Source organism: Cervus canadensis, chromosome 13 (genome assembly GCF_019320065.1).
Source record: "Cervus canadensis isolate Bull #8, Minnesota chromosome 13, ASM1932006v1, whole genome shotgun sequence".
Lineage (NCBI taxonomy): Eukaryota > Metazoa > Chordata > Mammalia > Artiodactyla > Cervidae > Cervus > Cervus canadensis.
The window spans coordinates 4,100,823-4,114,399 of record NC_057398.1 but is presented as its reverse complement, the minus strand read 5'-3'; the positions used below and the strand labels follow the sequence as shown (position 1 = coordinate 4,114,399).

At 43.3% G+C, this 13,577-nt stretch overlaps 1 protein-coding gene across 4 annotated transcripts in view; it reads right to left on the bottom strand.

The window, feature by feature from the left end:
* Positions 1 to 13,577, bottom strand: part of DENND1B (DENN domain containing 1B) — a 285,090-nt gene that overhangs the window by 167,505 nt on the left and 104,008 nt on the right. For all 4 annotated transcript variants that reach the window (XM_043484553.1, XM_043484555.1, XM_043484552.1 and 1 more), the window contains exon 4: positions 307 to 356. In XM_043484553.1, coding sequence (XP_043340488.1) covers positions 307 to 356 — 50 coding nt within the window. The remainder of the gene's footprint in view (positions 1 to 306; positions 357 to 13,577) is intronic.

Genomic DNA, 13,577 nt, shown 5'->3' with positions numbered 1-13,577 from the left:
GGCTCTGATAAAGGAGGTACGAACGTTCTTTTTCCTCCGAGTGCTTACAATATGTACCTGAAGAACAAAAGGAAGAGATGGAACCTTGAGGCTAATCCCAACTGGCCACAGTGGAGAACAACAGAAGACGCAGTGGTTTAGAAGCCTTCTCCGTTTCAAATATTATTTAATTTTGAACCTCCTGTCTTTTTTGTTAGAGGCAATGAGGAAAAGTACATTTCACGTCACAGAGAAGACACAAGTAATAACTCTACAGTGCTCACTGAGGTGGGCTCCGGTTGTTTTAAACGATGACTTATACTGTACCTTTCAACGTCAAAGGGGAAGCAGAACTTTGGCACAGTCTGTAGTACTTCCTGTGAATGCAAATTAAAAAAAAAGGCTTTAGAATGTTTTTAAAGATGCAGTTAAAACTTCTTTTGAGATATTTTTAGGGAAAAAAAGTTTTGTTTTGTTTTTAAAGAAAAATAGCAGAGGTTCCTAGATTAAAATAATTGATTATTAAAAAGGAATTAAGTGTGTGCTTCGGCAGATTGCGCTGACAATGCCTGGGAAGCCCCGGGAGGGAGCGGCCTGGCCTGAGGGTATTAACACCCCTCACGTCCCCGCTGGGACTCCCTTCAACAAGGCCATATGGATTTTACGAGAAGCAGCGCACCATATGGGTAAGCTGCGTCTGCTGCTACTGGTACCACAGGCTAGCCACGGGGACTTCTGACAGATCCTGGCTCAAAACATAAATGTTGTTTCAATTAAAATGCAGGCAGAGAAAAGGGAATGAGGTTGGCAGCAGAATGAATTACTGAGAGGTGTAACAACTCGACGTGCGCCATAGTAAAATCGTTCAGGGGAAAAAAGGATTTTCTAAAGCTAGAGAAACACACTTATATGTTGAACTCTTGGTATATTCAACAGCAGTAACACTAAAATCTCACACTCTTAAAGAAATGTGCATGCAAAAACAAGCCGTTAAGGGTAAAACAACATAGCTTCTATTTCGTGTACTTTAAGAATTTCCTAGTATGAAAAACAATGTTTTAAGCATATATTCTAAGCATAGAAAATAATCTTACTGACTTTGAAATCTGAAGTGATTTTATAGTTACTGTAAAATAATTTTAAAACCTTTTAGAAATCATATACAAGTATAACAAAATGCACATAATTGTCACATATTTGGTAAAAGATAGAAAAAGATCTGTATTGTTATATAGGAAAACACAACTTAGAGTTAACTCCTATCATAAAGTTAAAACTTCAGAACTGACGATCCTACCACACAAGTTTAAAGCCAGGTGATCTTACAAGACAAAGCAGAGATTTATGACGATGTTTCATATTAAAAAGAAAAAAGAGCCAATATCTTAATACAGTAGTCACTTCTCCAAAAAAAATTACCTTGCCTATCACCTCTTTACCAATAAAATTTGCACTCAGAGAAATCATCAATATATGAATATTAAACTCTATATAGGCAAAAACACAGTACTGAGTGCTTTAAAGCAGAATTTCTCACATCCTTTTAATATGCAGGCTGATATCAAGTATCAGTTAGAAATAAATCACTGTAATAGTCCATTTGCTGTATGATGCAGGGAGCTGAACCCCAGCTCTGTGACAACCTAGAGTGGTGGGAGGCGGGAGGGAGGCTCAAGACAGAGGAGACATATGTATACCTAAGGCTGATTCATGTTGATGTATGGCAGAACCCAACACAGTCCTGTAAAGCAATTATTCTTCAATTAAAAAATAAGTGGCAATGTTAAAAAAAAAAACATTGCAATTATTCCAACGCCAAAACCTAAGAAGATTCAAGAGCGTTATGAACATGTACATTTTGAAAGTATGAACACAAACACCATATTTAGGAAAAAAACTGTTTCACTACTGACAATGTTTTATTAAATGGAATTGAAAGAGCTGCTAAACTCGAAATAATTCAAATTACTTAAACTGCAAGCAGGTCAGTACAAAAGAGGACACTTCATCTGAGCATTGATGGACTTTATCTTGTGCTGCAAAAAGTGAAGCCTTCTCGTATTTATAACACCTCCCCCCCCAACCGCGACCGCTGCCACGAAGTGTTCATATTATTTCTGTAACAATAAAGATATATATTCGAAATCCATTGTCGCCTTCCAAATATACCCGAATCAATAATATATTGCACATCGATTTTAAGACTCCAATGAAGAAGAATGTTTCCCAGTTAGCTGCTCAATAGTTCACACCCTCCCCCTGCCCCCACCACAAGCCACACACACACACACACACACACACACACACGCTTCTGCAAAGCAGCCTCGGCTCGCTCCCCAACTGGCAGGAGCAACCCTCAGGGGACAAGTCTTTAAACCTCCGCACTCTTTAAAATTCAACCAGCCAGCAGGTCTATAGACTAGTGTATAAACAGTATAGACAAAAAAATCCCCTCTCAGCTTATGTCAGTGACAAAGCAGCTCAGCAGTTGACTGCTCCTCCCCTGACAGCGTGAGCCGGGCTCACACAGATCAATGGCCGCCGGTCCCACCTAGCTCCCGGGGCTCGGCTCTCCTCCTTAATTACAGGTGCCGTTCAGACCGAGGGTGGAAGGGAAAAGAGGGGGCGGGGGGAGCGGGAAGGGGGAGCGAAATACATGCAAACAGCACTTTGAATCCTTTTAACGACGATGTGAAGTGAAAACTGTACTTTTATATTGATTTAGAAGTGCTCACAAACTCTATTATTTCCTCCACACAGTGTTCTTGACATGACACATACACACACACATGCCCACGCGTGCACACGTCACACACACCTCCCCCCAAACCTCCCCCCCTGCATTTCTGGACTAGTATCCACAGACTGCGTGAAAGGTAGTACTCTTCAAAAGTTACCTTTTCTCTATCCATACAGGCTTTGGTTTTTATGAAATACCTAATTTCCTTAAGCAAGAAAAATTATCTGGGTTCTCAAAATCCTCTTAATTCTCTAAAATATTTTTCTACAAAAAGAACACATTGACTAACATGTCAAATGTTAAAAACAGAAGGAACAAAAAGAATGACACAGAATATGAAATTATGAACAGCAAAAAAAAGGGGGGGCGCAATTATATATGTGTGCTCCTGTGCTCAGCTGTGTCTGACTCTGCAACCCCACGGACTGTAGCCCGTCAGGCTCCTCCGTCCATGGAATCTTCCAGGCAAGAACACTGGAGTGGGCTGCCATTTCCTTCTCCAGGGATCTTCCTGACCCGGGGACTGAACCTGTGACACTTTCATCTCCTGCATTGACAAGCAGATTCTTTACCACCCCGCCACCTGGGAAGCCTTACATATATATGCAGATGCCCTAAAAACAACACATCTACTATACAAATAAACCGATTGGAAAATAAATGACTGAAAATGTTTACATTGTGCTGTGCACATAAGCATTATGATCAAATTGAGCCCGTAAGAGAGGAGAGGGTGAACGGCTCGTTGGAAGAGTGGCATGTTGACTCTTGATCCATGTGGTTACCATTGAACAATATAAATTCATCAAATAAAAGCGGAAACGAGCATTTAAGAATCTGCTTTTAAAGAAGAGCTGAATGATGTAAAGGGTACCTCTTGACTAGAGTTCAGTAACCACAAAGGGCCCAGAACTGCCCTGACAAACTCTAAGAGGCGATGAGATGCATCGCTGTCAGGGCCCGTACCCACTCTCCCTCTCCTCGCTGCTCCTGCCCCGGCTCTCCACCAAGATGCTGAGCTTCTGAGCTGCCTGCAGCCCTCTCTTCCGACTCACGAATTACATCCGCCCTGGCACCGTCTATACCCACGGATTCAACGGCAACCCCCAAATTCCTCAGCCTTGTTAGTTTAGGTATTTCTGTGAAATCCCGCACTACACGTCTTACTTCCTAGTACCTATTTCTGAGTGTTCTGCTGCCTCAAATCCAGAAAGAATAAACTGAAGTCCTTCTTCTAGCTGTATACTCCTTATCACCCAGAAAGGTAGCACCATCCACCCCAGGTACCCACACAAGCCCATGGTGGCTGTCCAGACCTCTCCCTTTCCCTAACCCCCCCCCCCACCCCACACACACATAATCAACCATTAATCAAGTTCTGCTAATTCAGTTTTATAACTTCCTTGCTCCAGAGGTTCCCAATGGAAAGACAAAGAATCAGAAGAAAGATAAGAACATGGAAGAATCACTTAGGAGCATTTTTCAAAGCACACCTCACTGCCTCCAGTAAGGGTCCTGACACTTTAACTTAGCGTGAGTGGCCCGTGAAACCGAGGGATAAGACGAACGGGACCAGACCAGGGCGCTCGCTGCACCCCAGCAGTCCTTACCCTCTCGCTGCAAGTGATGAGGCGGACTTGCTCAGAGGCCAGTTCGGCATCTTCCTCAAGGACTCAGGAGTCTTCCGGCCTTCTGCTCTGCTGTCCTGAGTCTGTGGCTTTGTCCTCGTCACCTCTACCTGTGGTCACAAGCTGAGCTTCCAGAGTTCGGCTGACCACATGCAGACACCGCAGTGTCCAGCAAAAGCTTCCTGGGAGGCACTTTCTACCAGTGAGGAGACCCTTCCCAGAAGGCCCACTGGCTGACTTTCCCATCCCACTCCACCAGCCAGAAGGTCACGGCCTCTTCTAGACTAACCTCAGGCAGGGCAACAGTCATCCACGCTCAGCCCAGCCTCAGACTGGTTAGAGGAAAACTCAGAATTCACACCCATTCATTTTCCACTAACCACTGAATGTGTAATTAATTATAAAGAAGCTTGAAGTATCATGTTTTCTTCCTTGAAACTCCTCCCCCAAATTTTAATTAGATAAGAATTAAAGTTATACCAGAGTTCTTGGGGAAAATACAACACAGTATTATGTAAAGTCAGTTTTCAAATATGCATGTTTTCTTCATTTGAACACTTTCAGAATCATTTTGTAACAACGGGGCTCTACTTGTCGATTTTAATCTAATTTTTCACAAAGGCCATAGATTTCTCAAAAGATGCTTATGTAACTTTGCATATTATCACTCAAAGTAAATGAGAATTGATTTAGGATATCATGTATTGGCTCAATCTATCTGTGCTTCACATGGGGGAAGAATAAACTTTTTTTTTCCTTAAAAGAAATGTTCACTGAGCTACTCGGTGCCAGGCAGGCCGCACAGCGCAGAACTGGGATGCCCAGACCACACCTGATCTGCTCCGGGCACCCCAGCACCGCAGGGGAGTGGCAGGTGCTCTCAGTTCTCAAGGACACACGCTACACTAACAGGGGGATCACACTAGGAGGCATTTCACTAAAAGGTAGACCTGCAATAACACAGTAAATTACATGCACAGAGTCTTTAAACATCATCTTCTCATCTTCTGAAGTTTCTCAAACTGGACACTCTACTTTAAACTTAAGAGTCGAGGAATCGAGGAATAACTGTCAGGATTAACTGACATCACTGCGGGATTTCTCGGTTTTTTTACTTTCCTGCACTATTTCTGTATAGCAAATACACTCTGCTGTAAAAAGAACTATACCGTCAAAATAGGAATATTGAGGATTTTGGTTCTATGGGTACCAGTCAGGTGACAAAGATCTCTGTAGTCAACATTCGTTTAATCTAATGCCAATGAAAAGGCCTAGAGTCTAAGCAGGGCACAGTGATATTACCAGAAATACATATACTTATGATTAGACAGGTGCTTTACTTGACAAATAAAAGGAATCATATATTTCCCTCATTAATTTAAGATGAAAAATTTAAAAGGCATGAAAGGAAACACACACACACATATATAAGCAAATGGGTTTCAAAAGTTTTTTTCTCAAAAATTCTATTACAAACCTTCAGTTTCTTATCCCTAGGTTAACACTAACTTTTAATCAATGATTTGAATAACAATTATCCCCTTAGGAAGACCCTCCTTTTTCCCCTAGTAATCATATACCCTTCCCACTCCTTTCAGACTAACATATTTGCTCTTTGCTTCACTCACCCTTATCTTACACTAGTAACATGTTCTAGATCAAAGGAGCTACCTATATAATCAAATAGAGTACTGCCTATAATACTTATTTGCACCACAGAAACTAAGGTACTTAAAAATGAATATCAAACTTCCATTTAAACCAACATCAGAATTAGGTAGAAACATGTTTCAACTTTTAGAGAGAAACGAGTTTCACGCCTGTCAACTGACCTGCTCCCATGACCCCAGCCCACAGCCAGATGCTGAGAAAAGGACACGAAAGGTGACTACCGATTTTCAGAGCAAAGACGAGCCCCTCGACAGCCCCACACGGCAGGGTGCAGGCACATGCCCGCAAGGCGGTAGAGCCCAGTGGTCAGCGCACAGTGCCCGGGAGCTGGGGGTGACGTTCAGACCCGCCTATGCCACGCCCTGGCCATGCGCTTCAGTCACAGCCACTAGAAAATGCGCCAAAATTATCATCTATCTCATAGGATTAAGTGAGACTTTTCTAGGAGATTTATACGAGGATTACGTTAGAAATCCACGTACAATGATTAGACAATGTCAGGCACATAAACCATCCCAGCCCAACACCTGTTAACTCTTTTATTAAAGAGCTAGATGTTTTAACAACTCAAGTGTCAGATGAACTCAAATGAAGAAGACACTTACACAACAAATATTTACTGAATAACTGCAGCATTTAAAGTCCTGTGTCCAATAACCTATGCCAAAACATTAACAAACCGCGACATGAAATGATAAAAAAAAAAAAAAGTATTATCCTGAATAGTGTATCTGCCTCCCTGGAAGATGTTTAACACATTTAATTAACATAGGTGCCTGTGGATAGAACCACAGATTTGAACATCCTCACCTACTTCCGCTGCATCACACACAACAGAAGCAGACTTGGTCAGAGCTGGGAAGTCACACCCTGCTCGAGGGTGGGAGGCAGGCTGGGCAGGGAGGGGATGTGTGCCTACGTGTGCTGGTCCACTCTGCGGCAGAGCAGAAACTCACACACGTTGGGAAGCAACTCGACTCCCACTTGGAAAAGTCACGCGCTGTGCACATTTGATGAGGCCAGTGCACACAGGAGCTGCCTTCAGGCTACCATCCTGGCTACTTCTCCGAAGTAAAGGTATCTTCGAAGAGTCAGGCCAACAGACGTTTTTCACTTAAGGGAGGGTTTACTTAAAAAAAAAAAAATTCCTCTTTCATGTATTTATTTATCAACGCACCTGATAAGGACTAACTGCCAACTCTGCACACGGCGCCAAGCCAGCGTGGGGAGAACGTCCAGCCTCCTGCTCCACCAGCCCCCTGGCCGTCTCCTCTCCGGCCAGGCTCCCCTGCAGCCGTCCCGGTGGAGCCGCTGGCAAACGTGTCCTCAGATAACACATCCTCTGTGCACCACTGCCCTCCAGTAATGGACTGCATTTTCCATTTTCTTTAATTTTGAGTCAATCTTTGGACTTAGCTTGACCTTTACTTGGAATTTCCGTTGTCCCGTTTTGTGCACTCCCAGACCCTTGATTCATGTTATTCCTCATCTTCTCCAGACCTGCACCATGTGCAATCTCTGTCATGACTTCCATGTAAAAATATTCTCCATTCACTGGGTAAATCGCACACTAAAGAATGTACTTTGCTCTTATGGATGACAAATAAGACATGCTATGTTCCAGAGAAGTAAATTACAGTTACCTTTTTCTTTTTTTGACCCTGCCTTGAACCTAGTTCAGAACTATGCCTGAACTGCTTGATCATCCCTAGATAGTGAATCCTGCGATAAAACCAAAGACAAATAATTTGTCTGATGCTTTAATAAACAACAGAACCTTTAGCTTTAGAGCATAAATCAGGGACCCTACACTTTAGGTAGTTACCGTATTCAATACAATACAGTAAGTACTAATCATTTCTCTATGCCTTGAAGGCCCATAGAGTCTATATAGTCACCCAGCAGAAATGAGAATCACGGTGTCTTTTAAAAGTTAGGAAATATTGTAACTACCTATTTGAAGGCTTTGTCTGAAAGAACTAAAATGTGATTACACAATTATGAAATACAGACTGCTGGATGAAGATTACTGACTTAGATATAAGCTCTAAGAAGGGAAGTTGGCAGCAGAGGATGAGATGGTTGGATGGCATCACAAACTCAGTGGACATGAGTTTGAGCAAACTCCGGGAGATGGTGAAGGACAGGGAAGCCTGGTGTGCTGCAGTCCATGGGGTCACAAAGAGTCAGACACAATTTGGCAACCGAACAACAACAGAAAGTCTAATCAGTGCTAAACCACATTTACAAATGCAATGTGAAACACAGAAATAATTAATATGCTTATGTATGTTTACATATATATTCATTTAGCAAATATTTAATGTGTGAAGAGCAATCAAAGACAATCACAATGTAATGTAAAAAGAGCGCTGGTGGTAATGGTGAAAAACACCCAGGGAGTGTAGAAATCAGACACGTAAAGCGAATCGAGGACGGGGGCTTCTGGAAGGGAGTGGTCGAAGCCTTGAGGGAAGAGAATGCATCTAAACAGAGAACGAGAAGTTGACCAGATGACCACACGACCAGGGGGCGGTGGAGAGGCAGTTAGGGTGGTTTCCCTGTTGCAGGCAAGACTATCACAGAAAGGTCCAGTGGGGTCTGAAGGTGGAAGGAACACGTACAAAGTCTGAGCGGCTGAGAAGACAGTGTGGCCTGAAGAATCAGTAGGGGGCTGATGGGGTCCCACGGCCTTGAGGCCAACTCAGTTCTGACCTGATGCAAAGAGGAGGGAAACCACACCACCGACCCGCCCAGAACACTTTACAGACACCTTTTCGGCAGCAGTTCCTTTTACTCTCAAAAGTGCCCAAGTTACGACTTCTTGTTACAGAAATCAGAACAGTGGTCTCCTGGGCCACAGGAGTGGGTGGGCTGGCACAGAAGCACCCAGGAAAAGGCAAGAGGGAACTTCCTGCAGTGACAGGAATAGGCTGCATCTTCACAGGGACGAGGGCCAGGCGGGGTCTCACTGCACACCCAAGGGGACACACGTCTGCACTGCGCCACATACAAACCCTCAGTGGGAAAAGAACAAGGGAGGATCTCAGTTTGGACAACAAATCATGGCCAGCTGACCTAAGAGAAACAGGGAAGCTATGAAGCAAGGGAGGGACATGCCTGGACTGGAATTTTAGGAAGGTTGCTCTGACTACCATTTGCAGGATGGGTTTTAAAGTACGAGAGTGAAGGCTGGAAAATCAGTGAGAAGGCCTTTTTGACCACGGCAGAGAGTGGTGATGGCCTGCAGCTAGACAGCTGCAGCAGGAAGACAGAGAGGGTACAAAACTAAGATGCAAGCAGGAGCAAAGATGGGAAGGTCTAGGCAGGAGCTGGATAAACTGTGCGGTGCTCCAGAGACAGCACGTGGGCTAGTCAGAGACAAACAAGGGAACGGCGCCGATTAAAAGCTACGGAAGCAAGGAGAGAAGGGATACTTTCACTGTCCGTCATTATGGACAATTAATACCACTCTTCATATTTTCACATCCCCCTCAACAGGTGACTTCATTATAATACTGCCAAATTATGAAGTTCACTGTACTTTCTCATAATCCTGTCTTTATTTTCCTAGTGACTTGTATCAAGGTATAGGTTACAGAGTGTTCAACTACCTCTGGTTTTATAATCACAATATGTCCTTAGTCAGGAGCCAGAAATCAATGAAGTTAGTAGTGACTCAGAAGGTCTTAGCTGTTACAACAGACATGATCAATCAGAACAGATGAATCTCCGAAGTCTCTGATGGCTTATTTACCTTTGGAGTTCTCCTAAGGCCTAACCAGTGCCTGGCCAGCACTCATGCTCTGGAAACAAAACTGCTGATCGCATGTGAAATGACGCTTTTAGCACCATCAGAACCAGTCCACCTTGGAAGACAGTTCAAGGAAAGGTGATTTAAGGGTCTGAATGCTTTTTTTTTCTGATTACCTACCCAAATAAAGATATGATAAAAATAACAGCTTACTACACTAGGTTCTGACCTAAGCACTTACATGTATTATCTCATTTAAACCTAACAAAAATCCATGTTTTATTCTCTTTTATATGTGGGGGGTGGGGTGGGGAAGAGGTCAAAGAGACTAAGTAATATGCGTAAAGGCACAAAGCTAGCAAATGTTACTCAGGGTTTGAAATCAGAGGCTGAAGCTTCTAACCATTAATCCCCACAGCATGCTTTTTTTTTTTTCACTTTGTTTTTATGTAGCGTCCAACATAAAATCACCAGATGCCTGGTTCTGATGCCTGCTTGGGCTCTGTATGGCGGATACTGTCCATACACAGGAAGAGTTAGTCTACACAACTATACATCCCTGGCGGCTCAGACGGTAAAGAATCTGCCTGCAATGCAGGAGACCCGAGTGCAATCCTGGGTTGGGAAGATCCCCTGGAGAAGGAAATGGCCACCCATTCTAGTAGTCTTGCCTGGAGAATTCCTACGGACAGAGGAGCCTGGTGGGCTACGTACATGGGCTCACAAAGAGTCAGACGCGACTGAGCACTGACACTTTCATTCACGTTTCAATTACACTTAGAATCAAAGTTCAACTTGGCGTATGGAACAATAAAAGGGGCGGAGACGTGAGGAACTCATGGGAGGAGAGATGGGATGATCCGTCATCACAAATGTGAATCCTTCCTGCCCAAGGGTGTTCTATGCCCTCCAAATGAAGTCCTGAGGCAGAAAAGCAACGCTGCTTGTGGCTATGCCTGTTCATTACCACTGAAAATACTGGACTTACAGCAAAAACATACATCTGACTTCTTTCAAGTAACAGACTTATAAATAAGGGCTTATGGAGATTCCTTCTTACACAGGAGCAAAATACCAAGGAATGAAATGTGAAGCGTATTATTTATATCTGAAACAACCAATCATCTGATACTTATCAGAACAAGGGGCTTCCCTGGTGGCTCAGACGGTAAAACATCTGCCTGCGACGCAGGAGACCAGCGTCAATCCCTGGGTCGGGAAGACCCCCGGAGGAGGGCATGGCAACCCACTCCAGTACTCCTGCCTGGAGAACTCCATGGACAGAGGAGCCTGGTGGGCTGTATCGTCCATGCGGTTGCAAAGAGTCGGAGACAACTGAGCCACTAACCCTATCAGAACAAGGATCACAACAGAGCAAGTAAAGAACGCTCAAGCAACACAGGCAGGATGAGGGCAGACAGGATGATTGGTGACAGGGGGGCTGAGGGCGGGGACAGCGTGCAATCATTTCAGGCTCAACAGTAGGAAGCTGAAGGTCGGGCCAAAGCTGTCTCTATGTGGCAACAGGTGAAGACGTGGAAAATGTGGCTCAGGCAGTAAGCATCCTGGTCACTGATACCATCAGCCATTCTACTCGTGACATTTGCCAGACATTTTCATCCCCTTCCATTTAAAGCAGGAGCTAAGTGTCTAGTAATTAAAATAAAGCCTTATTCAAATATAGCTAGCAAGCAGAACTAAAAATCAAGAACCTAGACACTGATTTTTTTTTTATTTTTAGAACACCTTAAATTATACAAGATTTTTCTTTTATAAAAAATGTATATGCCCACAATTTTTAATATGTCAAATTACAATTAAACCTTAAGTCATAAGTGTCTTTTCTTTAATGATTTATTTCTTGAAATTCTAAATAGAAATATTGTGAGCTATTATTTTGCAAACTTATTCTGCTCCACCCATTCTAGACCATCCACCTCGTGGAATAAAAATTTAGTTCACACTCCCTGCTGACGTAATCTTTGGCCTCTTGCTGAGATTATAAGAAAAGGTGCCAATTTTGGTCTTAGTTCTTATAACGCAGAAGTCTTTCTGTAAGAAATTCAACTGTGAACACTAGTTCTTTTCACACAGAGAAAGTCACCAAACAAGCCTCACCAAATAGCAATGAGTTTTGATCATTCCTGGTCTAGTCCACTTTGGCATAAATGAACTTAAATAGAAAACACAATTTCCTGAGTCTCTTGTAAGGATTTTACTCAATAAACCAGAAACGAGGCACATACACACACACACACGGGGCCGGGGGGCATTATTTGATAAACTTTTTCAGTCAAGGATTAGTAATTCTCTTGAATAAATTATCTTATACCTTGTATTTATTCTTTACAATACAGTATTGTATGGAAAATAAGGAGTAAATATAAACAACAGGGATGACTTATTTGTAAAATCAGACTACGATAAATTCTGTCAAGTAGAATTTGGTCAACTAAGAAGCAGACATAAAATAGTTCTTTCTTCCCCTCACTGAAAATTTTCTTGCAAGTACAATGTACATTCAGCAAGTCTCCATCACTGCTTTTACTGTCCAGTCTTCTCAGCTTAAGTCCCCAGTGATTGCTAATTTCTGCATTTAATCGCTGTTCTCCCAGTCTTCACAGTATCGGACTTCTGCCAACGTGTGATACTGCATTCACTTAACATGTGCTTACTCAGCGTCTACCAGGCATGAGGCGTGTGGGATTGAGGCCTGCCCCTTCCTTGACCGAGAGGCCGAGGTTCCTGCTCCCGCGCATCGTTCTGTCTGCCGCCCTGACCTCTAGCCTCACTGTTACACGCCACGGATAAAGCCTGGACTCTCCAGCCAGAGGCGAGGGCCAGGACCCAGCTGAGCTACTCAATGGCCACATGAAGCCGATCGCCACCCTCTCCCTCCTCCAACCACGAGAAGGCACCCCTGCCGGCAGACCTGGCCCCTACACCAGGAACATCCTGCTCCTGGGAACCGCACCCACACACCCTGTCCCGATGCTTTTGAGCTCTTTCCCAGACTAACTTTCTCCAGACTCCAGATCAGGCAACGGCTTTTCCTTCATTGTATACAAACACATAAAAGACTAGTTAAAACCACAAGGACCCTGCGTCTGCATTCCCAAAAAATGACCACTAGACTGCACTGTCGTCTCTTCGGATCAAACGGGCTAAGGATAAAGATGAATGTTACTACCGAATACTAGCTTATTCATCGGAAGGACTGATGCTGAAGCTCCAATACTTGGGCCACCTGATGTGAAGAGCCAACTCACTGGAAAAGAGCCCGAAGCTGAGAGAGGTTGAAGGCAAAAGGAGAAGAGGAAAGCAGAGGACGAGATGGTTAGACAACACCACCGACTCAAGGAGCATGACTCTGAGAGATGGTGATGGACAGGGAAGCCTGGCGTGCGGCAGTCCCTGGGGTCGCAGAGACTCGAGCAGCAGCAACAACCGAGACACACTGCAGTGCTATCCTTTGTCCAGAAAAACACACGTGAGTAAACCTGTAAGTGTGCATGTGAAGGGCTAAGCTACAAAAGTAACAAAAAATCCATATTTTAAATGTAATATTCACCATCACATTTAGTCAAAATACTTAAATGTATAACAATCATTCATTTTTGCAATTAGGTCTATTTAAATTAGGCCAAACGCTAATCAAATATTTTACTTTACTTGAAATATTTCTATGAAGTATCACACCTAACATTACATCTGTAAGATTTAAGAAGTCTAACATATGCAAAGTCTATTAAAATGCACATAATTTATCTCAACTCAAAATGAAAATATATCTAATAAATAATAC